We start from the raw sequence: 26,120 nt of genomic DNA on the forward strand, positions 1-26,120 counted from the left end.
GGATATCCTCGGTGTACGACTTCTTTGACTGCGACTATGAATGTCTCAGCAATGTTTTTGTTTTTCTGTGAACGTTGGCCGCTTCCAAAGGAGACGATGGAAAACTTCGGTGCGAGTATACGGTCTTCTGGATAAATACAGAGACAAGGCACTAGTATGCGGGAAAATGAAAATGCTCATCACTTTTCTCAACGGTAAGAGTATTTGTAACAAAAATTTTCAAATTTGTTTACATGACGTTTTAAAAATGCAGTCCAGCCCAAGAGAGATTAAGCTAAGAAACTCAGCACATACATAGAGAGGGACCTTGTCCTCACGTTCTATCCTACTATTTTGCTTTGATCACATAATCTTGGATACATTTTAATGAGACTCGTGCATATACTACGGAATATTTAGATCCTCATCAGAGTACGAAGTAGTTATGCCTTTTTTTTTCAAGCAGATCAAATACTTTGGGCCCAAAAGAATCGCAAAATAGCATATCCAATTTCTTCGCTCAATCTGTTTCTTGTCCATCAATGATTCGTCGTTTTCATCGCATCTTTAGTGAACTGCCTATTCTCTTATCTATCAAACCACGTTTCCCTTAAGGCGTTACACGTGGTTTTTTGTGTGTGTGTTTTTTTGTTTTTTACAGCCCTCTTGTGTGTCTACCTACAAATATGACACCTTTGACTGTCGCTGTAAAGAAGGATTCTTTGGACATTACTGTGAAAAAGGTAAATAAACATCGCAGCTTTGAGGTCTTTGAAATAATACGTCAAAATATTAGGGACCTTTAGCAGTTAAGACGGCAACGCCGAGGAAGACGTCGATTTAAAAATGACTATATATTTTTTTGTTGGAATTTCGCGAACGACTGGATGTGTTACCATCTCTTACAGCGCCGCAAGTTTACTTCAGCAGAACGTATGAGAGCGACGTTGAGTTCCAAATGGAAACTTAGATGATCTGCCGTCGGGGTTTCCTTCCTCAGACCGCGCAAATTCTGATGATTTCAATTTCTGATGATTGTATTTTGCAGAGGACGGCTAAGAGATTTACACAGTTTTAAAACGCACGTGCTGAGCTGTTGCTCCGCTCCCTAGATCTTTGTTTCGCCACGTTCGCGTTGCCGTCCGCCGTCGTGGTTTACTAAAGGTCCCTATTGATAAAACAAGGTTGTTGTTTTATTACTCAGATTGCACATGAAAGTACCTGACACACTTTTCTACACTTTTATCTTGTGATTTTGTTCTAAATTCAATCTGAAAAGGCTAAAGGGTACAGGTGATTTCTATCTCTCACAGTTGCAGAGTCATGCAAAGATGTGTACGACCAATACATGGAAGTTCTAACGATGGAACTTTTGAAAACGCTTACAGCACTGCTACTCTAAGGGGCAACTTTCTAACATAACCCACTAAGCAAATAATAGACATCGTTTGTCGAACTTAATGAATACAAGGACATTTACCCAGATGATCAATTCTTCAATATTACTTCTTGAGTGCTAGTGTATGCTCTACGCCAAAATATGAACGGAATAAAAAAGTTCCACTATACTTCCTTCGAACCATAATCTGCTGAACTAAATTTATATGTTTCGCTCTCTGTAAATATCGGTGTCCATTAAAGGCAGTTTGAGTGCCAGCAATGGTTACAAGCGATGAGATTCTCTACAAATTCTCCGTCAGCAAGACATGAACTTTTTTCATAATTTTCATTCTGATCAGGTCAAATTCTAGTTACTTCGTCCCTCTGATGGTTGGCTCCGAACCGATTCACGTTCTTTGCCAAATGGGAAACTTTGGATGTGGAGATGGGGGATGGACACCAGTCATGAAGATTAATGGCGAATTGGTATGGGTTTCTGTTCAGTTTATTTAAACATGCAATAAAAGGAGCCCTAAATGTTTAATTTACGCCAGAAGTAATTCGAAAAAAGTCACTGTTACTTCTCGTATGAGGAATGAGTGTTTTTTTGTGAGATTGTAATCCTAATCACTAAGAACAAGGTAATCATGCATATTTATGCAAAAATTACATTTATTGTTGGCCGGAAAAAAATCAAGCTGCATCAAGGGGAAGGTACTGAGACCGAGGCTGTTTCCTACCTGATGCGGCACAGGGTGAATAATGGTGCGTAAATGACAAAGGTTGAAGGTTGAACGGCGAATTTAAACTGATATTATAGAATAAGAAACGAGTGCACATAATCAGCACAGAGTTAATGTATAACTAACTGATACTTCGTATTATATTGCCACTGGACGGTGGCCAATACCTATTACTTTTATCTCCCTAAAATTATTGAAAGTACCCTTTTAAACCTTAATTAATTTCTATGATTGGATTTTTTTGATCGTTACCTGTATACCTCCAAGATTGAAGATCAAAGACTCACTGATCGAGTGAAAAAGGGCATTTTTTTTTCCTAAACCCACGACAGGGAACTTTCCATTATGACGCGGAGTATTGGACCGATAAGAGGAGCTACAACCTTGCTGGAGGAAGGACTGGGTTTGATTCACAGGAAACTAAGTTACTGACGTTCTGGAACACCTCTTTCTCTAAAATCTGCCTCGGTATGAGGATCGGCCAGAACAAGAAATTTATTGTGATGAACAAACAGGCCGAGTCTCTGTACTCACTGATAGTTGATGGGATATACCGCAATACGTCACTGGGACGTGACACGTGGAAGAAGCTGATTGGTCTAGATGCATCTCTTCAATCGAACTGTAACATGGAAGGTTTTAATGCAGTGAGTTTACACAGTGGTCATGCGAGGGTAAGAATCGGCATCATAGGCAACAACGAAGAGGATTGCAAACGTGCTGATTCCTGGCTTGGGTTTGGTGCAGGAGCGATCAATGGTGAATCCCTGACATGTGGTAACTATGCAACAGCCAACCCAGATAATGGTGACAGAGCCATAGATGCCTTTGGATACATCTTTTTGCAGTCAATTTTTTACATTTGGGTTGATAACGTTAAGAAAGATCCAAGATATGCGAGAACGTTCGACTTTGATTCACTGCTCCCACAAATTCATGGGGATATCACTATAACCATTTGCACAATACTTGCGACACTCGAGCTGAAAAAGAGGATTTTCTGTTTTTTCAGAGTTTAAAGGCTGACGTTTCGAGCATTAGTCCTTCGTTAGAGCGATATATGAAGGCTGACGCTCTGATGAAGGTTAACGCTCTGACACAGGGCTGACGCTCGAAACGTCAGCCTTTCAACTCTTTACGGTGGCCAATTTACGTCATAAACTCAGTTGATGATGCTAAATTACCCTGCTATACTCTCCCATCGACGCAGTACCACAGTTTCTTTAGAAACTTACCCCATTTATTCATTTACAGTTCACTAAAAGCAGCAGATCTCCTTACATTACCTAAAGCCTGTTCTCAAATTGCGATGAATAATTTCCGAGAAGTGCGAGTGCTATGAGCTAAAGGAATTTTAAGCGAAGTCTTTGATATTAGTATCATTTTCACAAGGGAGTTTTTTGAAGTTGGTATCATTTTGCGCGTGTGTGATTTGAACCTCTGAGATGATGTATTGTTTTCATTGTTGGGGACGATATTTGTTTTTCTTGTAGCTCTTCATCTTTGAGAACACAACGTATAGTTATTTGTCAAGAAAGAAAAAGATGAGAAGCTTCTGAGCCAATCAGCTTTTAAAACTAGTAACTGCCCGTGAAATGAGACAAGAAGAAACAAACTCAAAGCGAGCAAATGATTTTTACTGTCAGAGTCAACTAGTATGCCTACTGAACCGTCATATGACAGTTGTCAGTTCCAGGCGTAAAGCTTAAATCGGGGAGATGGTGACTGACCACGTTAAGTGGAAGTCATAACATTAAGCCTTAGACATCAGCAGTCGAGGCCAAGCAGTGCATGATGGGTACTTATCTGTACTCACACCACCTTGTCTTGCATATGATCTGCCGGGGGATCGTGGAACTGTTAAAAGCATGCTTAGAGTGTACCCCAAGAGACTTACATTGACAGCTTCATCATCCATCGATTTATCGTTTCATGATATCGAGTCTTTAAAACTTATGAGCTAAATAAGTTCAAGAATTTTCAACCACAGAATCGCGAGATAATTTCAGACCCGTGTATTATTCTTATATCGCTATTTCAGGGAAAAACTATGTAGGATACGTATTCACAATATGTTCCCCGATATAACGATAATCAATAAACACGCGCAAATTTGGGCAGGCTCATTGGCTGATTGTGTGTCATATAATCTCAAGGAGAGTAGTAAGTTGAAATTGGATGTAGCTAACTGTAGTAATGTAGAAACTTTGAGGGGTTTCTCTTGCAGTTTATAAGAAGCAAGCAAAGGTGCAAGAATCTTTTAGATATTGAAAGTTTTTCACGTCGAAAATTGTGTATTTTGAATTACATTCGAAGTTATTTGGTTGCCCATGCGAATAGCTCGTCAAAGTGTTTCGATAGATGATAGATGATAGATTGATAGATGAAGGCTAACACTCTAATGAAGGTTATAGCTCTGACCAAGGGCTGACGCTCGAAACGTTAGCCTGTAAACTCTTTACGGTGGCCAATTTACGTTATCAACTCAGTTGATAACTTACCCCTAAAGTAAATTGCAGTAGCGACTCAGCGACTCGAATGTTAAGCATCTTGGTGCACTGAACATTTTTTTCACCTGCGGTTTTTGAAGCTACACTATTCGTGAATTCCTTCTTCAATTTGTCTGCCAGCATTATTGTCCAATGGCTACATCATGAGAAGGGCCCCATATTGTGTAGAGTTCTAAAATGACTATTTTCTAACGAGCATCAGGCAATTAAACGGATGAATGCGTCGTAGGTTCTAGACTGTAAATAACTCTGACAAATGAGTGAGAAATGTTTGTGCACCAGCAGAAACTAAAACTACAGGTGAATGTAAATATTTTTCTATTGGTTTCAACCTCACGCGAGCCCCTCTCTTTAACATTTGAATATTTTGGCGCATAAAGCAGTGGTCAGTCCCCATTTTAGACCTTGAAATAACTCGCTAATTTTAAGAAACCTAGATGGTTTAGGAATCCTTTTTATAGACTCCATAAGGATCGCCTTCCCGTTGAACTTTTCCGGTATTTCATCATGGAGCAAAACCTAACGTAATGCCTGAAAATAGCAAAACTGGCTCAAAGGATAGGACATGCGTCATAATCCATGAATTCCCGAGGTTTTTAAAAACATTTAAGATGTATTCTCCTCAGTTCTCGAAATTTCAAACTGATTTAAATTTTTATTTAAATTTCAACACCGTAGATAGGCAGAAGGTAATAAGCGTTGATGGGTAGGTGTGTTTACATTTTTCTCACTACGTGGCTCCTGGGTATTGGAATTGTGGTTCCACAGATGATCAAATGGGAGGGATTTTCCGGCTTATTCTGCCTGGTTTTTGTTTATGTCAGTTGCTTTAGGAACCTTGTACCGTTTTCAGACGGCATTATAGCACTTGCATGTTTCTCTTTGGACGAAAGTCTATCTGCAGATGCATTTTTATCACCCTTGTAATCATTAATCAAAGAAAGAAAAGTAACATGGCAGCCTTTTATAAAGGCCCCCCGACAACTAGAAAAGCATAATTCAATCGATAGCCATAGCAAAGTTGACACCTATCAACTTCCTCTAGGCACACAATAAACTATGAAAGAACATTGAACAAAACAATTTTTAACAAAAAAATTGGCTTCACGCCATTCTGTCACACTACGAGATCTATCTAATAAACTGCTATTGCTTAAAATTCAGCAATAACACATACTAAGCGAGAAAATATATGATAGTTTCACTTTAATTTTTTTTCTTAATTATGCATAAGACGATGAAAGGTTTATTACGCACCAAGCAACAGCAATATTACCGAGTCCTGATTGGATGAGATCAGGTCTTGTGTGTAGGAAAGAAAAGCTGAAGGAATCAAATGAAGACTTAGAAGTTTCAATTTTTCCCCTCCAAACAAAGTGGAAGAGATTTTTCTCGGTAGTAAACAAAGGATTTAAATTTCGTGAGATATTCTTTCGCAATGTATAAGGCTACAATGAATTGCCCCATCGTATTCCTTGTATCTGTTCAGATACTCGCCACAGCCTTTCCTAAAGGTAAGTATGGCTTCATAAAAAGCTAGCTTTTTGCGAGATTCTTATGCCAGCTGTTAGTGACATGTCGATTCCTAACACCTTGTGTGCATAAGCATAAGCTTCCCTTTCACAAAGAGAAAATCTGTTTCATGATAATATTCAGGTTTGATATTCCAAATCTTTGACATGCATGTCGAAACTAAGAACTTAAAAGCAATCATCGTGACGACAGAGAAAAATAAACTAAAGTAAAAGAGAAAGTAACCAGAGGAAAACCCGTTTTGAAACAAAGTAAGAGACACGTTGACTTGCGCAGGTTCCGTCGTTCTGAATAGCAGTTTGATCTCGATAAAAGTTTCATCGAATCGTTCAGAAACAGGTTGCTAGTCTAGTGTGATTCCACAAATGCGAATAACGATGCTTCTCCAACCACTCCCGATTGTCCTATTGTTAAGTGTGCTTGTCACAGGACTTTCAACCTTGCTTGCTATTCGCTCCATGTGATCAAAGAGATGGGATTTTCTCTTGTGAACCATTCATGATTTGTATTCAGCTTATAGCTAAAAATTTCGCACCCGTTTCATTTTGATTTTGTTTTGGTCCCACTTGTATATTAAAATGTGCGGCCTTTAAAATGGTGTCTACATGGATATATATCCATCGAGCAGCTCAGTGCAAACCATTGTGTATGTTAAAATCGTGATATAAAATGCGTCCGAGGAACCACTCTTAATATTTTATTAGTCATATATGATTGATACCAATGTGTTATTCTCAACGTAGGTTAGAATATTTTGTATCAAGAGGGCAATAGAAATGCTCACCACTTTTCCCTGAAGGTAAAGGATTTGTCATTTCACGTAGCATGTTTCGATTTATTTTAAAGTTTCTTTATCAGTGTATTTTGGTTGACCTTTTAAGAGTGTATTACACATTTCCTCTCTCTAGTCCCCTTGCTCTTCCTCGCCATGTCAAGAAGAAGCCATCTGTGTGACGAATTACAAATATGACTCCTTTAAGTGTCTCTGTAATGAAGGTTATGTCGGAAAATACTGCGAAAGAGGTGAGAGAAATATCTAATATTTCCATCTTAAGATAAAGTGCAACATGCCACATTCAAATAACACAAATATTGGACTTTAATTTTTTTTCCTTTTCTTCCCAGTTGACGAGTCGACGAGCGAGCCAATAGTTTTTTCTGTGTGTGTGTTCTTCTAATTTCTGTAATCATAATGTATAAAGATAGAATCAGCCGACGAGCCACAAGGTTAATATCCTGGCTGAGCTTGTCCCAGTTTCAGTAACACGAAGGGACAACTATGGTCAGGATGCAAATACATCGTAGGATACCACCCTCGCCTTTAAACCCTTTTTTTTTTTTTTTTTTTTTTTTTCACGTTTTCTTTACCGATTGCTGTTATCTTTTTAACACTCCTGATCACCAAGGTCATTCACACGGCCTGGACGATTCATACTGTGGTTCTGTAGTTATTTCATACGCCACCTCGGATTCCAGGACCTTTCAGTTGCATAATTACGGCTGCTTTATATTTTCCGCCAGGGAAAACGTGTACCGAGGAGAGAGAATTGATTGATCACATCACTGAGTGCTTAGACAACTTGCGGATAGAGAGACCTTCGGCGGGTATTATAATTACCGGGGACTTTAACCACCTCAACCCGCGTCAACTGTGTCAAAGATTCAGCCTACGCAAATTAGTCAAAATGCCTACACGTGGACAGAATATTCTAGATCAATTTCTTTCGAATATGGGTGAGCTATATTGTGAAGCACAACTTCTACCACCGCTTGGTCGATCTGATCATCAGTGCATCCTATTCTCTCCTTTAAACCAATAGCGGCATGGGAAAGCAATATCTAGATCTGTAAGGACGTTTAAGCCTGAAAATCTACGTTCTTTAGGGCTTAAACTTAATTTGGAAAGCTGGAGTGCTGTTTACGAAGCATCTGATGTTGATGAAAAAGTTGAGGCATTCAATAACATAATAATTAATTCTCTTGACACCTGTACTCCCCTGCATCACGTGCGTTTGCATCCTAGTGACAAGGAGTGGATGACGCCGCATATTAAAGATCAGATACGTGCTAGACAAAAGGCTTGGGTTAAAGGTGACAAGGAAAAACATCAACAAAAGCGTGGAATGGTAGCAGCCCTTATATCTAGTGCTAAGCGTAAATTTTACGAAAGGAAGGCCTGCGATCTCCGTTATACGAATCCAAGCAAGTGGTTTAAATATATCTACTCGCTCTGTGGTGCTCAGCAGTTATCAAGAACCCCAACTGCGCCTAACAATGCTTAACTACAGAAAACAGCGGACCTTCTGCTTGATGCTTTTGTTGCTCCTTGGAAGGACCGAGAGCCCACCGCACTGTCAGTCAGCGAGGTTGCCAATGAATTGGACGACAGACCTCCGCCTGTTCCATACATTGGGCAAGTCAAAGCCATACTCAAACATGTGAATCCGAGGAAAGCAACAGGTGTAGACGGTGTGCCTGCGCGGCTCCTTAAACGGTTTAACGAAGAACCGGCACCTGTTGTACACGATATTATTTGTGCCAGTATAGTACAGTCCAAGTATCCTACTAGTTACAAGCATGCTTTAGTCAGCCCGGTACCTAAGGTTGATAATCCGACGGATATAAACAATGACTTTAGGCAGACTTCAGTTTTGCCACAAGTCGCCAAGGTACTGGAGAGGATCCAGCTTAAGCTAAACCTAAAGGACCTAAGTCTTAATGCTTCTCAACACGCTTTTACGACGGACAGATCTACTATGACTGCGCTTGCCAGCATCACACAAGACTGGTATAACGCTACAGATTCTGGAAGTCTATATAATGGCGTGCATGTGGTCTTTGTAGACTTCCGAAAAGCCTTCGATTTGGAGGATCATGGCGTTCTGTTGACTAAACTCGCTGGCATGGGCATCACCATGAGCTTTTGGAAATGGACACAGAGCTGCCTATCAGGCAGAACACAGCAGGTTAAGCTCCCGGGAGTCCTCTCCAGACATGGTGAGGTGATTGCTGGTGTACCCCAGGGCGGTGTCATTTCTCCTACACTTTTTAACGTGCATGTCAACGATATCGAGGACTGCATCCCCAGGGGAATACCTGTATCCACTTGCAAGTACGCTGATGACTGCACCCTATACGAACTTGTTTTTAAGGACTCTGTCAGTCAAATGCAGGATGCTGTGACTCACTTAGAAAGATGGGCTGTGCAGAATAAAATGGAGCTGAATGCTGAAAAGACCAAAGATATATGGATCACCTTCAAAAAGTCCCGTCCAATTCCTGCTCCTATTAATATCGGGCCTACTGAACTGAAGAGGGTTTCAGAGTTTAAACTACTGGGTGTATATGTACAGAACGATCTCAAGTGGAACACACATGTCTCAAATATTGTCAGCAATGCGTGTAAACGGTTCCACTATCTTAGGGTCTGTAGAACAGCCCATCTCCCCAGGGACATTGGTCTTACAACTTACATCACTAAGATTAGACCTGTTTTAGAATATGCCTGTCTGGGGAGGGCTGCCTATTTACCTTGAAGAAGATCTACAGAGAGTGCAGAATAGATGTCTTAATGTCATTGGTCTCCCTAGGGATACTGTTGAGTCACTTGTAACTAGGCGTCAGAATTTGACGAGGAAAGAATTTAAACGTATCCTAGAATCTGAAGCACATCCTTGTAAACGTTTTTTAGAAAAGCCAGTGGATCATGGCCATAATCTAAGATCTTGTAAGACTAACCCAGCGCACCTCAGGATACCTGTATCACGCACTGTTAGGCACAAACAATCATTTGTTCCTAGAGGTGCTAAACTTAACTTGATTTGATATGTATATCATTATATAATATGTAGTGTTTTGAATTTTTATTGTAATATTACCGTAATTCTTAACGCCAAAGTTAATAAATAAAGGTTATTATTATTATAGACTCCTAGGCACTAAACACCAGCTGTATCTCTCGCAATCATATGATAAACATATTCTTTGTTCTTTCTTGAAGCCATTAAGTCATGCAAAGAGATGTTTGACCTGAACAAGTAAGGGATAGGTAAATTGTTTCGTAACAATGATGTTACGAATGATGATGACAATAGTCATGATAATAATAATAATAATAAAAAGAAGAGTGTGTTTTTACTTGTACAATATGATAATCTTATTATTCAAGAATGGATGTAACCTTGTCAATATTTTGCACAGTTAGGCCGGAATATAATTTGGTAAAGGCAGACAATTGCTTGAAAGCAGATCTTACCCATTTTTTTTCCTGATGGTGGCATCGGCAGTGTTTGCTTTTCGTCTTAAATATAATGAAAGAATACCGAAATAGCATATCCCCGGTTTCCCTGAAAACAAGTACTGGAGAAGTTAGGTGAATATCCAGTGTTACACAAGTGATTACTAAGAACTAGTTACAATACTGATGCGGTAGTAAATTCGACTGAAATAAAAAAAGAAAGAACAACAATGAACGAGGAGGGATGTTGATCCTGCGTATAATCATTAAAAATGCATAACGCTGAAACGAGATAGAAACTAGAGCGGAATGAATATTGTAGCACATTACGTTCAGTTGAGGAAATTTGTATTCTCGTTTGAGAAGTCTACATTAATTTTCTTTTATATCTAAAAATGGAATATTTTCATAAAAAATTGAAAATATCTGCGTTATTTGCAAAAGAAACGTTGGTAACTTCGCACAACTAAACATCATTGTTTCTATGCGTTTTTAAAAATGAATTCTTCTAACTTTAAACACAGAAGTGTTTAATAATTGAATATAAATTGTTCACCTTCTCTACCTTTTTAAAAAAAACTGTTCAACATCAATTATTGAAGGCCAAAAACTGATGAAATCATTGAAAGTTCATTGGTTAAAACAACACCTTAATTGTAACTATCACATAAAAAGCTACTAAACAAAGTCGTAAACCATTCAACTCAGAGTAAAAGTTCAATACAACTTTGAAGAACGGATAAGATTTCACAATGTTTAATGTTGTGTTCGTCTGCATCGTATTCCTTCCGTCTGCTCTTATTTCAAACACATTATTTTCTCAAGGTTAGTGAATTTCTGTCTCTCCGGTATTTTTAAAATTCCTTGCGAACGTTTCTCTTCTTCTTAACTATCGTGTCGCATTCACGGTTTTGGTACACAAAAGGCAATATTTTTTTTAAAACTGGTACCACTTTGATAACCCTATAACGGCATTTCTCATGTACTTCGTCTCTGAGGAGATAAACAGCTAAAGTGGATTCATAATTCAAATCAGAGCAGAGACTATGACACAGCAAATACGGAGACAAAGATACAATTTCATTTCCAAATAACAAGATACACAATGGAATTCTCTTTCATCAAACTAACAACTTTTCTGTAGGAATCACTTTTATTCAGAAAAGGCTTTAGATGACTTCGAGAAAAGGAAAAAATTAAAAACTGAACGTTACATAACTAACACTTTCAGAAAATACTGATCCTTAATGAATAATTCGTTATCTGTTAATTATTTATCTCGACATTCCTCACAAAAGAAGAAAAGCGAACATATTTCCGCTACAAAAGAAGGGAGCATTGTTAGAAAAATAGAAGTTGTCGGGGTGACGAAAGAAATGCGTTTTACAGCTCATGAAAAGTAACCAATCACAGTCGCGTATGATGCCTTACAACTTGATGTGTATCCAGTTGACCTTATTGCCTGAGGAAGACTAGTGTTAACGTTGCAATTAATACAATAAATGTTTACAACATGGAACAAACAATCCTAAACATCACTCGGTTTTTTTATAAACTCGGTTTTTTTATGATTTTGTGACTATGATTTATGACAGCATATTGTTTCATAGACTGCTATCGTCTCTTTCATTCAATTTGCCATGCTTATGATATTATCTGGTATTACTGATTCTTTATACATGTTATCCGTAACTTGGTTGTTTGTTTTTTTCTTTAACATCAGTGAGTTCTTTGAGAGAAGCCACAATGCACAAAATCGCACATCATCTGTTACATTACAACCGTTGTAAAATCAATTCTAGATAAATCGTTTTCCTAAGACAAATCATTCTCTAATTGACTGAGTGCGTGCAGTGACGATGCTATCTCGTGAACCATTCGTGATTTGTATTCGGCTTGCAGCTTCAAATTTCGTACACGTTTCATTTCGATTTTGTTTTTGATTGTGGCTCGCATTTCATCTGGTCCCACTTGTATATTAAAATGTGCGGCCTTTAAAATGGTGTCTACTTGGATATCTATTCATTGAGCAGCTCAGTGCAAACCATTGTGTATCTTAAAATCGTGATATAAAATGTGTCTAAGGAACCACTATTGATATTTTTGGTCACATATGATTGATACCGATATGTTACTTTCAACATAGGTTCGAATATTTTGTATCGAGAGGGTTCATCGTCAACGGTTCGACAGCGCTTCTTTGTAAAAGAGGAATTTCATTATCTGAATGTCTCTGTCGTGGGGACATCCAGTGTATATGACGTCCTGGACTGCACCTTCAAATGCATCTGCAACCCGTTGTGCTTTTCTGTAAACTTGGCTGCCTCCACAGAAGCTGATGGAGAAGCCTGGTGCGAGTTACTGTCTTCTGATAAATACAGGAACAGCACAGAATACACAGACAGTAGAAATGCCCACCACTTATTCCTGAAGGTAAAGGATTTGTCATTTCACGAAACATGTTTCGATTTCTTTTAATGTTTCTTTATCAGTGTATTTTGCTTGACCTTTTAAGAGTGTATTACACATTTCCTCTCTCCAGTCCCCTTGCTCTTCCTCGCCATGTCAAAACAAAGCCACCTGTGTGACGAATTACAAATATGGCTCCTTTGAGTGTCTCTGTAAAGAAGGCTATGTCGGAAAATATTGCGAAAGAGGTGAGGGAAATCTTTAATATTTCCATCTTAAGATAAAGTGCAACATGCCACGTTCAGATAACACAAATAGCGGACTTAAACTGATGTTTCATGTCACATTCCAATTTTTTTCCTTTTCTTCCCAGTTGACGAGCGAGCCAATAGTTTTTTATGTTCTCCTAATTTCTATAATCATAATGTATAAAGATAGAATCAGCCGACGAGCCACAAGGTTAATCCTAGCAGAGCTTGTCCCAGTTTCAGTGACATGAAGTGACAACTATTGTCAGGGTGCAAATACATCGTAGGATACCACCCTCGCCTTTAAACCTTTTTTTTTTTCTCCATGTTTTCTTTATCGTTTGCTGTTACCTTTTTAACACTCCTGGAACAGCAGCTGTATTTCTCGCAATCATATGATAAACATCTTCTTTGTTCTTTCTTCCAGCCATCAAGTCATGCAAAGAGATGTTTGACCTGAACGAGTAAGGGATAAGTAAATTGCTTTGTAACAATGATGTTACCAATGATGATGACAATAATCATGATAATAATAAGAAGAAGAGTGTGTTTCTACTGGTACAATATGATAATCTTATCATTCAAGAATATTGTATAGTTAGGCCACAGTAACTCTCCTAAAAGGGGAAAGGCCACGCCCATAAACCTATTAGGAAAGTGCATGAACCCATATAAACTGTAAGATGAGCCTCTCCCAAGTGTTCATCAGCCAAACCCAGCTCAAGTCCAAAGGGACCTTCTCGTTGATCTTTGATTCCAGGAAATAAATTCTCCTAATTCCAAATTCTCCCAATTCCTGGAAATAAATTCATTTGGCAAGCAATTCTTGATTATTGGCCTTAGCACTGTAATTGAGCAGATACTTTAAGGATCTTGGTCGATCTTAAGGTCAAAGTTCAGGTTCTTGATTGTCCGTAATGAAAACTGCAAAGGAAAAAATTGAGATAATCCTAATACTTTCCAATACAAAAGAGGGTCGTTGACAAATATGAGAGTAGATGCAAGCTTCTTCGCACAGAACAATAAAAAATGTCTCGATCGCATTTCAAAGGTTAAATACAAATCAGCTGGTCACCCTTATCGTTGACTCAAAACCATTGTCCGTCTTCTGCCACGTGGAAAATTTTGGCTGTGGAAGAGGAGGTTGGACACCAGTAATGAAGATTGATGGAAACAAGGTATTTAGGGCGCGATTCTCATTTGATATTTGGATTTCGTCTTGCTGGCACTGGCAGTGTTCGCCATTGTAGAGAAGATGAGAATATCATCCAACCTATGAATGAAAGGACCCTTGAAAATAGTTATTCCTCTTCCACTGAAAACGCTTGATCATTAATTAAAGTTATTAGTGTAAAAAAAACCATAACTTCCCTGGGAAAGAGGCGTTTTAAGTTATTTGTTTTTCGGGATTCCGTCAAATTGGATATTCTTCATCACTTGGGAATAAAAAGGTATGTTTCCTGGATAAAAAATAAATGCCTATAGATTGATTTATTTCGTGTTCTTCGGCAGGTAACTTTTCGTTATGACTCAGAGTATTGGGTCGATAAGAACACCTTCAAACTTGGTGGAGGAAAGACTGGGTTTGATTCACAGGAAACTAAATTACCGACGTACTGGAACACATCTTTCTCTAAAATTTGCCTCGGTATGAAGAACGGCCAGAACAAAACATTTATTGGGATGAACAAACAGGCCGAGTCTCTGTACTCACTGATAGCTGATGGGAATTACCGCAATACGTCACTGGGACGTACCTCGTGGAAGAACCTGATTGGTTCAGATGCATCTTTGCAACAGAATTGTAACATGGAAGGATTTAATGCAGTGAGTAAAGATAGAAATTATGCGAAGGCTAGAATCGGTATCCTTGGCAACAACGAAGAGAATTGCGATTCTAGTGACTCCTGGATTGGGTTTGGTACAGGAGTGGTTTATAATGAAAATTTAACTTGTGGTAACTATGCACTAGCCAACCCAGATAATGGTGACAAAACCATAGGCACCATGGGATACATCCTCGTGCAGTGACCCTAGGTTAGGAGAATCCAACGGATGTGGAACTTCGACTTTGATTCACCATTCTTACAAATTGTTCTAAATGACGTCACTGTAGCCATTTGCACAAATTACGCCATACTTAAACTGAAAACAGCTTTCTGAAGAGAAGTGCCATACCAAATTTAGTAGTTTAAGGATTTGTTTCTCCGCTCAGGATCATAGCAGAGATCGAAGAAGTTGCATTATCAGGGATTTTTTGAAGACTTTTTTTATGTCAAATGCAGTAACGTTTCGTGGTTCGAAATTGTTAGAACATCTATGGTTACGACAAGCTGCCTAAAAACTGAAAGCTTATGTATTCTTTAAATTGTGTAAAATTTGATGCTTTTCATTAGGACAATCAATCAAATGCGACTGTAATTCAAATCATTCGATACAGTTTAAAGATGTGATAAATTTGCGATATTTGAAAATAACTCACCTATGTTTAACCTAATAGAAAGTGCACGGAAATCATATCGTTATAACAGTGCAGTCGACATTTTTGTTTCGTTTACTAGAAACGAAACGAGTTTATTTTGGCTGCAAGGTGAACTGTTCACTTAGTGGGGTAGAGTGGCTAATCGGAATGAAGTTTTTAATTAATAATGTAAACAACTTCAAGCTGGAAAGAAGCTCTGAAATCTCTGACGAAGGGCTAACGCTCCAAACGTCAGCTTTAGAAACTCTTTACGGTGGCTAGTTTCTGTCATCAACTCAGTCGATAAAGCCAAATTAACCTTGAAAAACAAACTTATGAACACACGATCTTAAGAGATCGCAAAAAATATATGAAATGATAACAGAAGGAAAGCCAATGTATCACAAATAAAAACTTTTAACGATTTAGTGATTTTAAGTTGATCGAAGCTTTATCTTTGTCGAGCAATGCAGTATTGTCTTTTAACTGGTAACGTCTTGACATCGAACCAAGCAATAAACCATTGCAACTGAACCTTTAAGTTCAGTGACTTTTACTTGCATACTGATATTACATGAAAGCGTGTTTACAACAAAAAGTAACTTTCTAAACATCCTCCATAACTCGTACACTGTGTAACAGAATGAGTATTATGGGAGGCCTGTGGTCAAGAAGCGATGTAACATGTAAACTATTAGAAATCAAGAGATCAAGAGCTGGTAAATTTCTCCTAGATAAATCTTCTAGCTTAAGTAATATGTTGCTCTTTTTCCTAACATTTAGATGGGAACACCACGACATAAATATATTCAAGAATATCTCTCTGTTAAGTAAAGACTGGCCACCCTTTTTTGTTCGTGTATTTTGAGTCACCAAACCACATCTTCGTTCCCAAGGTCCACTCAATCAAATGTTTCTTCATTCGGATCATTATTGAGCCCATCTTCGTTTCCATAGTAATCAAATCCACGGTTTACATTTCATTTGATTACTCGTGACCTCGATTCAATTCACCCTGGATGTCGCCAGCTTGAAATAGTTGGTGATTTGTCAGAGCTTCTGGCTACAGAGAGCTCGTACGACATGCACGGAACCACTATCTCCTTCGCAGTCATTCCTTGGATTGTAACGTAATGGAAGCGTTGCTTAACATCTTAAGAACGACGGAAGCACAAAGGAGATGGTTTTGTTTGTAAATACGGACACTATCTATGGGGTAGTCGGTAAACTGTTCCCTCAACTAACAGGGGATGTTGCTGTCCCTTATGCAGGCGAGAGAGCCGAACCTACAAGACCGTAAAAGAAATCGTTCAGAAATTTATTTGGTCTTAATACAAAAAAGGAATTACAAATAGTCAGAGCGCTGCTTCTGCTAGATGCTTTATATGAAACGCATCTTCCATTGAGCTATTGTAGAAGAAATTTTTAGAATTTTTGCACCTCCTCTTCTCATACTCAGTACACACAAGCAGTAATTACGAGTCAAATAAATGATGGGTCACTAGATCAAATATGAATGTTAATACCTTTGGTCTTTTATCTTGTTCCGTCATGTAACCAATACACATACTCTCTGTAGTGTGACCCCAGACAAGATCAACCGTACAATCTTAGGCAAAAAAAAGAGGGAGAACACCAATAGAGAGGCACGTCTGTTTCATTTAATGAGAATACAATAATGTGTGCGACTGTCAAATTACCTCATCAACATTGGATTTACCTGGGTTTCACATGTAAATGATGTTCAATTGGTTGAATTAAAACAAAAATACAACTACTTAAAAAATGTTAAGAGTGAAGAACACTCTGTGACGGAAATCAGAAGATTTTGTAACTTCACGTACTCTTACTTTCAAAATAACGCGTCTTCATTTAGTTGAGAAAAGAAATTACTAACGATGAGCGGTGATAACGAAAATTCGAAATCCTTTTTATCAAGGTAGGCTTACCATCGGCGGTCTCCTCTTCCTCCACTCGTAGAAGCAGCACCCCTCCTAACTTCTGCTCCACTGTTGAAAGGAAAGGTGACCCTAAAGAGATGTATACATGAAATATCAGAAAGTTTGAAAGTCTGTATATAATCACCTCGTAAAACAGGGCAATTCTTTTTCTTTTTTGGTTGATTTATTCTTAAGATGATTGGAAGCAAGAAAAAGTCGCGCACACGACTTGTACTTTGTGTTCTCTTCGCATTCGCCTCGTACTTGACTATTCTCGCCTGAAAAACGCGAAAAAAAAGAATGAAACCTGCAAAAAATAACTAGCCGTAGAGAATATCCTAAGGGCAAACTTTCCCACGAAACAAAAATGGAAAATACTTCGAAGAATTCCAATTTCAAACATCTCCTACTCCATCCGGAAGTGATTGCCTAGCAGAAGTAGATGGGAAAATGTTAAATTACAAAGTTAAAGTAGCACCTAAAAACACGTCCTCAAGTCCCTCCTGAACCGCACTGACTGCGTCCCTAAAACAAGAAACACAATTTTAAAAACATAGGAATGACAGAGAATAGCTTTACAGAGAAGAAACCGAAGACTAAACCTCAGGGGTTCATTGCCCTGGTTTATTTCAAGTGAGCGAAAAAATATATTATGTTTAAGGTTTTCGAATAAATATGTTTTAGTCAAACGTGTTTTCTTGATTTTAAGTTCCAAACATGAATGCACATCAAGCACCAAAACCAAGATGAACTGTTTACACCTAAACATTCGCGTGCATATTCTCCATACTGTTCTCTATATATTTCGTAGGATGCTGACAAGGAGAATTTGTTAACAATCAATAGCTTCTTTAGGTGGTGATCATTTCCTGTATTCTTGTGGCTTCATTGTGTGAATCAGGGGTGATAATGTTAGGAGAAATTAGATGCTAGTCATTCTGAGGAGTTAAAGGATCCAGAGCTCACCTTCTTGATGCCAATCTGGCACACTCTTTGGCCAAAATGGACTTCATCAAATGTTCTCCACAACCTACATACATTCAAAATTGCTATTACACAATACATCTGTTTAAGACCATCAGTTTAATGATCTGATCATGAATTCTCTATCTGGCTTCTATAAATTTCCTTGTTAATTAGTTGACAGAACTTGCCAAACTACACATCAAACTAACACATCATGACAACTTAATGTGTGTAACTGATGAGTTTGTGTATTTTCATCAACTGTGTCAATAATTTGATTGATTTTCTGTGAAAAAAAGAAAAAGAGCAGAAAAACTGCGGATTCAACAAACTAAATAATTCAAACCTGATGTACAACAGGCCACTCCAACTTTGTTCATTTGACGACTTGTTGCCCAGCAGCCACAGCCATAAACACTTGCCTAATACAAGAACATTTTACAAAAAGGCATACTTTGTTTTTGGTGAGAAAAAAAAGGGGAATTCTCTTCAGACATTCCCAGTGGGAAATCAGAGTTCATTTATTCTAACCTCCCATATATTCTCTGAAAAAAAAAAATCCTAACTTTGTATGGAGCAAGCTTTTTATTCACCTGACCAATACGACCCGGTGTTTTATAAATAACACCACCACTGGAAACACCAGCACAGAGGTGTCCATGCCTGTCCATACAAACTGCACCAACAGTGTCCATGTGGTTACCCTCCTGCAAGGAAATGGATTAGTATTAAAAAAATAAGTTTCCAAAATCTCAAGGTTGCAGTTGTCCTTAGGAAACATACTACTTCTTGCTGCCTCTCTTGAACTGAAGGGTTGAAGAAGCTTGTTGAAAAGCTTATTATTATCTACAATGAACTAGGATCTTGTCCAGCAGGACTGCCAGTATGCACTGTGAAATTTATGTAAGTATGTGACTAGATGCTTAAATACACATAGTTATGCTTAATCTAACTAAGTTTAGCCAAAATCACACACTAAGGTCAACATGTAACCTCCTGTTACTTACATTTGATACATTACACAGGTTTTCAAGTGGACATGGCTTGGATTTATAATCTACATCAGATAACTCTAATCTTGACTTGCATCTTTTCCATGTTTGGATGCTTTTGTCTTAAGAAAAAAGAAATAGCAAAACTGCAACAATTTTATAATAGGAATGTCAGAAATTACCAATGACAAGTCTGTCTGCCTGGGCATGTTATATAACCAGTAAAACAATACAGCTGATCAGCCCATTCAGTTATTATACATCTTGTGCAAGAATTGCATATTTTTAAGTGCCAGAGGTGTCTTTTAGGGGTTGCTTAAACAGAAAGAAAATTGCAAAAGAACTAGTTTGTCAGCAACGGTTGTTCCTTAAAAATGATACAAATATCAGAAAAGAGGATCTTTACAACAACAACAACAGCAAAAAAAAAACTCAGAACCACAGACTTCCTTCAATTTTATACAAGATTTCCTATTTAATGGAGTTGAAAATGGATAAATACATTTTCCACAATATTTTGAAAAAGCAAACTCTAAAAATTAATACAATTTCTTTAGTGCTATATGAAATTTTTCTCCCAACACTACTAAAAAGATAATAAGGCAGAAATAGGGTCCATAGGATGGTTTTGTCAGATCAGGCACCACCAATCACACTCACCTGTGATCATGTCTTCATCACGACATGCAATGAAACCATGATCCAGTGCCCATAGATAAGCTCCTTCTCCTGCAAGAAAGCTGAAAAAAAAGAAAAGATATTGCTTGAATGATTTCAAACTGTTTTAAAGTAACAATGTCAATAGGTGCAGCTGTGCAGTTAACATACTGATCATTAAACAAACAAAATGTTATAATTTTTAAAGCAACATTAAAAGAACAAATTCTTGAATCATATTGCCAGTCTTCAATGGCATGGAAGACAACAGTAAAGCATCCTTCATTAAAATTTTATTTTAAAGCCATCTCCTTGAGGGGGCAGTGTCAATCACTTATGATCTCTCACAAGAACAAGTATACCGGTATTTATCATGTCTTAAATTCCCATAAAAAGTACAAAAACATATCAACAAGAATAATACTTTGATTTGTCTTGAATATTTTTGTTTTTAGGGAGAACAAGGGAGAGCAATTCTTTTGTTTGGAGGGAAAGCTGATGAGATGGTCTACAAATCAGCTTCAAACACAAGAATATGTTGCAATATTAACATATTCATGATAACAATAACAACATACATTGGAGAAATAAGACCCAAAACGGATGGTCCTGACATGTCCCCCTCCAACAGTTTACCAGCTACCTGAATAGGATTCCTTATTCCTGGAAAGCAAGATAACAAATCAGTTTTTCATTAAAAAGTTAATGGAATTACTCATGTGTATGGGATCCTTTCTATCACAAAGAGGCAAGCACAGAGTAGCAAATCAATTTTCTTTCTTAAAAAGGTAAAATGTACAACCAAGTTCTCTTTTTTTGTAAGAATAAAAAAGCAACACAGTTGAATATATTATCATGATTATTATTATGATCATCATCATCATTATTCTATAAAATTCACAGCCTAACATTGTAAAGTGGTTGGTCTGTTTGTATTGTTGCTACTTCATAACATCTCCAATTGGTAACAACAGTAACCTGTACGAGATTTTTGCTGTAAACACATGACAGTTATCTCAAAGGCCCCAACATTGCACTTGATCTTCAACTGGTCCCAGAATTACACTGTATGGGAGCTTACTCTCAATTTGATACTCAATCCTTCAGTCAGTTTTACAGTCAGCCTATCAATCTGAACTTTCCTTGTCAATTCTTCTACCAGTAGTTTCAGGCCTTACTCAAACCCAGATTACACAAGTGAACACATCAGATCATCAGTACTTTAACGATAAAAAAAATTTCCTCCCCTCACTGACCCTTAAGAGCACCAACAGCTCCAAATGCTGAGGAATTCCCATCCATTATACTTGCATCACACTCTACTGTTCCTGATTTGGTTAAGTTAGAACCAATCCCTGCATTAGTGCAAGGAAAATCCTGAACAAAGATAACAAATTGCCGACAAAGTTGACCAACAAAATAATGGCAGACATTGTTTCCCTTGAGGGTACATTTCTAAAAGTATTTGTGGTGCTGAGTCAGTAATGGGTATTAAAAGCTAATTTGATTAATTTAAGGTAATTGGAAGATAAATTGATCACTGTTAAGAGATTCTAAAGCTGACGTATCAAGTGTTAAGCCTCAGTTGGAGCAAATCCTCTGGTATGTCACACAGAGTCAAGTCAAGTGTTTGGTAATATCCTTCCCCTCTTACAAAGACACACAAAATATGATCAAGAGAAGAAAAACTGTTCTAAAAGTAGCCAATTGATGCCATGTATCTTCTAACTTGTATCATGCTGATAGCTATTTCATTAATATCTGGATTCAAATGTGCAGTAACTTCTACCTCTAAAGCTGTTATTGCAGTGATCACAACATCTTTGGCTGAGGATCCCTGTTTGATAGCTTTCATGGCCTGGAAAGATAATGATCTGCTGAATAAACTATATAATTTTCCTTAAATTTTCAGTCCCTATCAAACAAACAGCAAATGAGAAATACATAGATTGTCAAGTAGGAGTTACTGTGTACCTGAGTTACAACAGCAAATGCTCAGTTCTTGCAAAAAAAGAAATATCATGTTAGGAGGATCTACTTCAGAGGTATACAGGTTAAAGATTTGATTATAATTTATACCTCGGCACATGCAGCTCTACAGGCCTGTTTGTACTCATTTTCGTGTGAAACAGAATGATACCCAGCACCTGAAATAATAAATTTGTTATTGTCACTTACCAATAACACAACATGTGTCAGAGATAAAAGCGTTCTTGAAAAAATATTTCTTCTGTCAAAGAGGGACAAATGTTCCCGCTTTTTTAGTACCAGAAGATTGGGGAAAAAAACTTTTCAAGGTATTTGACTACTTTTTGTTTGAGTAACTCTGAGTATTTATAACAATTTTCCTGACATGTTCAGTTTTCTTTCAATAAACTGTAAACAAGTTTACCAATTGTGTTTGTTAGATTACTGATAGCTGTAAAAATTCCTTTAACACATGTCAGTAAGTGAACATGCAGTATGATAGTTCACTAAAAAAGTTTCCCTTACTTATTTGTTGCTAAGTGACAATATCAAGTATGCCAACTTGTGATAATATAAAGCCTGAAGATGTTCATGAAGTATATTCAAAAAATGAAATAAAAAGAAGATATTAAACCTTCCATGGACACAATTTTCTCAATCGGTTGGCACTAGAGATAGAGTTAACTTGATTTTATATCTCTTGTTAAGGAAAATTAGCAAATATACTTACATCCAAGAGATCTGAACATAATAATAATAGTAATGCTTTTTCAACCAGAGAAATTCGTAAATGATTCATCACAGTCTGGTGACAGTTTGTAATAATAACGATCAGTCACATTATGACTTTCAGTGTTATTAAATAAGCCTTCCCCTCTCTAATCAGCTTGCACCCCCAGCTCTCTCATGCGGAAGCACTGTGACTGACTAAGCTACCACCCCCAACACACATATACTGGCTAGTGTTTCTGACAATCAATCATGAGGCTATCAATGGTTGTCTTGTTCGAAGAAACCCAACTGCTTTTTCAAGAAGTGTGTTCTTCAAGACTAAAAAAACTTGAAAAAGAATGCCTTGTGAGAATAGTTTAGAATAGTACTATCGCTAAACATTTAGTAGACATACATTACCAACATGAACTGCTATAAATCCACGACCAAAAAGATTGAATTTATCTTGCATGTTGCTACACATTTTTTCTTGCTCTAACAGAACTCTAATAAAGTTTAACCTGCACAGTAGGCTATCTTTTGGCGGGCGAGTGCTAAATATTACGCTCGCACGATGAGGCCGCCATATTGGATTGGTGTCATCAGAGGGAAGCCTGGAGAATGGAGCAAACAACCATTGAGGGAGGAGTGGGGGGAGAGTTTTGGCTCATACCTGACATGGGCGCGGGAAAAAGCAACGAGGACTTTTAGGTGGCCCAAAAGGACTAGCTGCAGCCAGCAGTGCTAGATCGAGCACGCACGGGTTTTTTATGTGGCTACTGCTTCCTTTTCGCAAGGCACCCGCTTTATGTTATGATGTAGTGTAAGTCCGTAAACTTCCATCTAAGGACATCCAAAGCCCCCACGGTTTTCAAAATCGCAAACTATCGTGGGGCAAAGTACTTGTAACGCGGGAGAAAGTTTACGCGCGCAAAGGAATTGAAACGACAATATTTCTATGATAACAATATTGCAGCAAAATGGCGGCATATTGAAATTCCCACTGTTTGTTTTCCTTTCTAGTGGAAAAGCTTAACTAAATTTGATTGGGTTGCTGTATACAGGAGGGTTTCTATCGAACATTTTCCGTCACATATCTCAGCCAACAAAAAACGAAAAACGTTGCAGTAACAGGCATGAGTTCAGGGACTGAAGACAAGCATTCGCAACATAGCTACAAAGTTCGTAGCGACTAGTATCGCTTCAGTTGTCTAGACAAATTTAAAACAGCGTATTTGGAACTATAATAAAGAGAATGCTAGGTAACGTTTGGATCTATCCATAAGAACAAACTGTATTAAATCATCCACCTCGCTCATATCAATAACAATCCATAAAGAGTAAAACGATGTTTTTTTAGTTCCTGGACGAAGTTCATTCACGCAGGAACGGGCCAAAGCCGCCGAGCACGCGCACTCGTTTTACCGCTTTGTCTCGAGAAGAGTATTACATGCATGTGGAAGAACGTTACCTATCGTCATTTCTATTCTCGCTGTATACAGAAACTCTGTCACCATGGAAACGGCCTCGCTTGTAACGAGTCCTCCAAAGGTTATGCATGCCCATGAGTATTACAAATGAATAAAATGGTAAGTTTCTAAAGAAACTGTGGTGCTGCGTCGGTGGGAGAGTATAGCAGGTAATTTAGTGTTAACAACTGAGTTGAAAACGTAAATTAGCCACCGTAAAGGGTAAAAAAGCTGACGTCGGCTTTTTTACCCTTTACGGTGGCTAATTTACGTTTTTAACTTAGTTTTTAACCCTAAATTACCATGAGTATTACATAGCGACATTCCTATCCTCCCAGTATGTAGGAAGTTTGTCTCCATGGAAACGACCCGGCTTGCGTCGAGTTTCCCAAAGCTCAGTGTTGGAGCATTCGAAGCACTAATTAATTTCCGACACTTATTTGGCTTTTCGATAAAATTTCCGCACAGCCCCATACTACTATAAACAAATCTGTTTTTCCAACGGCGATGTACTGTTTTGTCATTGTTTTCTCTCTCCAAGAACTGAATGCTTAATGTAGTATGGGGCTGTGCGGAAATTTTACCGGCTTTTCTAGACATCAAAATTTCAATTGCACTCTGCACTAGTCTTTACCTCAAACCTAGAGATTCACATAGTTACTTGTGGTATTCATCTTCGCATCCATTACACGTCATGAATGCCATACCTTTTTCACAGTTTCCCAGACTTCGTTGTTCATGAAGTGACGACTCTGATTTTTCCGATAAATCAGAGGTAGTGCGCTAGTTTTTCGACAAACGGGGTTATCCCGTTTCTTTTGTTCAAGCGGGCTGCCACCGCGCCAAACAAATTGATTGACAGTCAGCGCTACAAACGGCTGAGAAGGAAAATACTGATCATATTTCATTCACTCTCAAATTTCACCTTCACAACCACGCAATTCAATCTATCGTTCTTAAAAAAATGAAAGTATTTCAAAACGATTCAGAGACTGGCACTATCTTTTCACAACCTCCACTTTTTGGTTAGAAGTTCATTCAAACCAGTGACCAACCTGGAACTTTCAAATGCGCTCGCTCACGTTGCAAAAATTATCCTTTTATTCACGACGAAGAGAAAATGTCGGGACCCGAGAGATCCACTGGACACTTTAATCTACCGAATCATTCTAAGCAACATATGGCAGTTTGGGGCCTTTCCTACATCTAGGTAGTTCGGAAAGCCGTAAAACTCTAGAACAAAAATTTATCATGCAAATCGGCACCCTTAATCCCCACGGTATCAACGAGCGCTTTTTATTAAACTAATTTATTCTTGTTTTTACTTACTTATATTCCCAACAATACCCTCGCTCCTTTTTCTGCATAGAAACCCACACACAACCCACAATTCCTCCAATCTCTCTGACAGTGGGCTAACGCTCGAAACATCAGCTTTTAAACTCTTTACGGTAGCCAATTTACGTTATCAACTCAATTTTTCATTACCCTGTAATACTCTCCCACCGACGCAGCACCACAGTTCCTTTAGAAACTTACCTCCTTTATTGATTTGACCTAGTTTAATGGCCAAGCTTCTAACGAGTAGTCTATAGCTCAGAGGTAAGAGTTCAAATTACTTATCAGAAGTTCATAGGTTCGAATCCTTTTAAGAGCACTCGGAATTTCTTTTTTCGCCGAACGTGCCAGTGTCATTTACTGAATAACATAAAGCGTTTATCAGCGAAACCAGGATTGATTGATTCCTGGCTATGTAATAGAGAAAAAAAGGGGGAAGCAGAGGTATTCTAGCACTGGTATTATCTTCTCTGACCAAGGAAAAGCTTAAACCTCGGAAGCATTTAAAAAAATTCGAACTTATTGCATTCGAAGTCAGAACGGGTGCAAACAATATGGTTATTCTACAGTGTGAACATT

General features: G+C 38.0%; 3 protein-coding genes across 8 annotated transcripts; 2 read left to right on the top strand and 1 right to left on the bottom strand.

The window, feature by feature from the left end:
- The first annotated feature begins 40 nt into the window (after positions 1-40).
- Positions 41-3,427, top strand: LOC136278279 (uncharacterized). The gene is made up of 5 exons (XM_066161795.1): positions 41-154; positions 641-722; positions 1,293-1,329; positions 1,719-1,845; positions 2,435-3,427. Exons 1-5 carry the CDS (start codon positions 41-43, stop codon positions 3,119-3,121), a joined length of 1,047 nt encoding a protein of 348 aa, XP_066017892.1. The 3' UTR covers positions 3,122-3,427.
- Positions 3,428-11,134: 7,707 nt separating this feature from the next.
- Positions 11,135-15,070, top strand: LOC136278179 (uncharacterized). Its single transcript, XM_066161588.1, has 6 exons — positions 11,135-11,207; positions 12,529-12,815; positions 12,925-13,039; positions 13,467-13,503; positions 14,091-14,217; positions 14,552-15,070. The coding sequence occupies exons 1-6, from the start codon at positions 11,135-11,137 to the stop codon at positions 15,068-15,070; spliced, it is 1,158 nt and encodes a 385-aa protein (XP_066017685.1).
- A 966-nt stretch (positions 15,071-16,036) lies between these two features.
- On the bottom strand, positions 16,037-23,332 carry LOC131772812 (threonine aspartase 1-like). Of its 6 annotated transcripts, none has more exons than XM_066161590.1 (15): positions 23,150-23,280; positions 22,135-22,202; positions 22,030-22,056; positions 21,845-21,913; positions 21,312-21,383; positions 20,634-20,718; positions 20,059-20,138; positions 19,414-19,520; positions 19,000-19,113; positions 18,753-18,828; positions 18,407-18,470; positions 17,919-17,965; positions 17,450-17,530; positions 17,027-17,109; positions 16,037-16,786 (listed from the first exon to the last, which is right to left on the bottom strand). In XM_066161590.1, the coding sequence occupies exons 2-15, from the start codon at positions 22,142-22,144 to the stop codon at positions 16,706-16,708; spliced, it is 996 nt and encodes a 331-aa protein (XP_066017687.1). In that variant the 5' UTR covers positions 22,145-22,202; positions 23,150-23,280; the 3' UTR covers positions 16,037-16,705. The 6 variants fall into 6 exon arrangements, with proteins under 6 accessions (XP_066017687.1, XP_066017686.1, XP_058944752.1 ...); XM_066161589.1 differs by having other exon boundaries at positions 21,312-21,432; XM_059088769.2 differs by lacking the exon at positions 22,030-22,056 and having other exon boundaries at positions 21,312-21,432; positions 23,155-23,332.
- Positions 23,333-26,120: the final 2,788 nt, after the last annotated feature.

This window comes from Pocillopora verrucosa, chromosome 14 (assembly GCF_036669915.1).
Source record: "Pocillopora verrucosa isolate sample1 chromosome 14, ASM3666991v2, whole genome shotgun sequence".
In the NCBI taxonomy this organism is placed as follows: domain Eukaryota; kingdom Metazoa; phylum Cnidaria; class Anthozoa; order Scleractinia; family Pocilloporidae; genus Pocillopora; species Pocillopora verrucosa.

What these genes read in the sequence shown, in the direction of transcription:
- LOC136278279 (XM_066161795.1), top strand. Translation starts at nt 41, where the DNA reads ATGTCTCAGCAATGTTTTTGTTTTTCTGTGAACGTTGGCCGCTTCCAA. An exon ending in GATGTGTACGACCAATACAT is followed by an intron (nt 1,330 to 1,718) that starts GGAAGTTCTAAC and finishes CATTCTGATCAG; the next exon opens with GTCAAATTCTAGTTACTTCG. An exon ending in TGAAGATTAATGGCGAATTG is followed by an intron (nt 1,846 to 2,434) that starts GTATGGGTTTCT and finishes AACCCACGACAG; the next exon opens with GGAACTTTCCATTATGACGC.
- LOC136278179 (XM_066161588.1), top strand. Translation starts at nt 11,135, where the DNA reads ATGTTTAATGTTGTGTTCGTCTGCATCGTATTCCTTCCGTCTGCTCTT. An exon ending in AAACACATTATTTTCTCAAG is followed by an intron (nt 11,208 to 12,528) that starts GTTAGTGAATTT and finishes CTTTCAACATAG; the next exon opens with GTTCGAATATTTTGTATCGA. An exon ending in TGAAGATTGATGGAAACAAG is followed by an intron (nt 14,218 to 14,551) that starts GTATTTAGGGCG and finishes GTTCTTCGGCAG; the next exon opens with GTAACTTTTCGTTATGACTC.
- LOC131772812 (XM_059088769.2), bottom strand. Translation starts at nt 23,218, where the DNA reads ATGTGTAGCAACATGCAAGATAAATTCAATCTTTTTGGTCGTGGATTT. An exon ending in AGCTGTTGGTGCTCTTAAGG is followed by an intron (nt 20,719 to 21,311) that starts GTCAGTGAGGGG and finishes CTTGCTTTCCAG; the next exon opens with GAATAAGGAATCCTATTCAG. An exon ending in TTGGGTCTTATTTCTCCAAT is followed by an intron (nt 20,139 to 20,633) that starts GTATGTTGTTAT and finishes CTTTTTTTTCAG; the next exon opens with CTTTCTTGCAGGAGAAGGAG.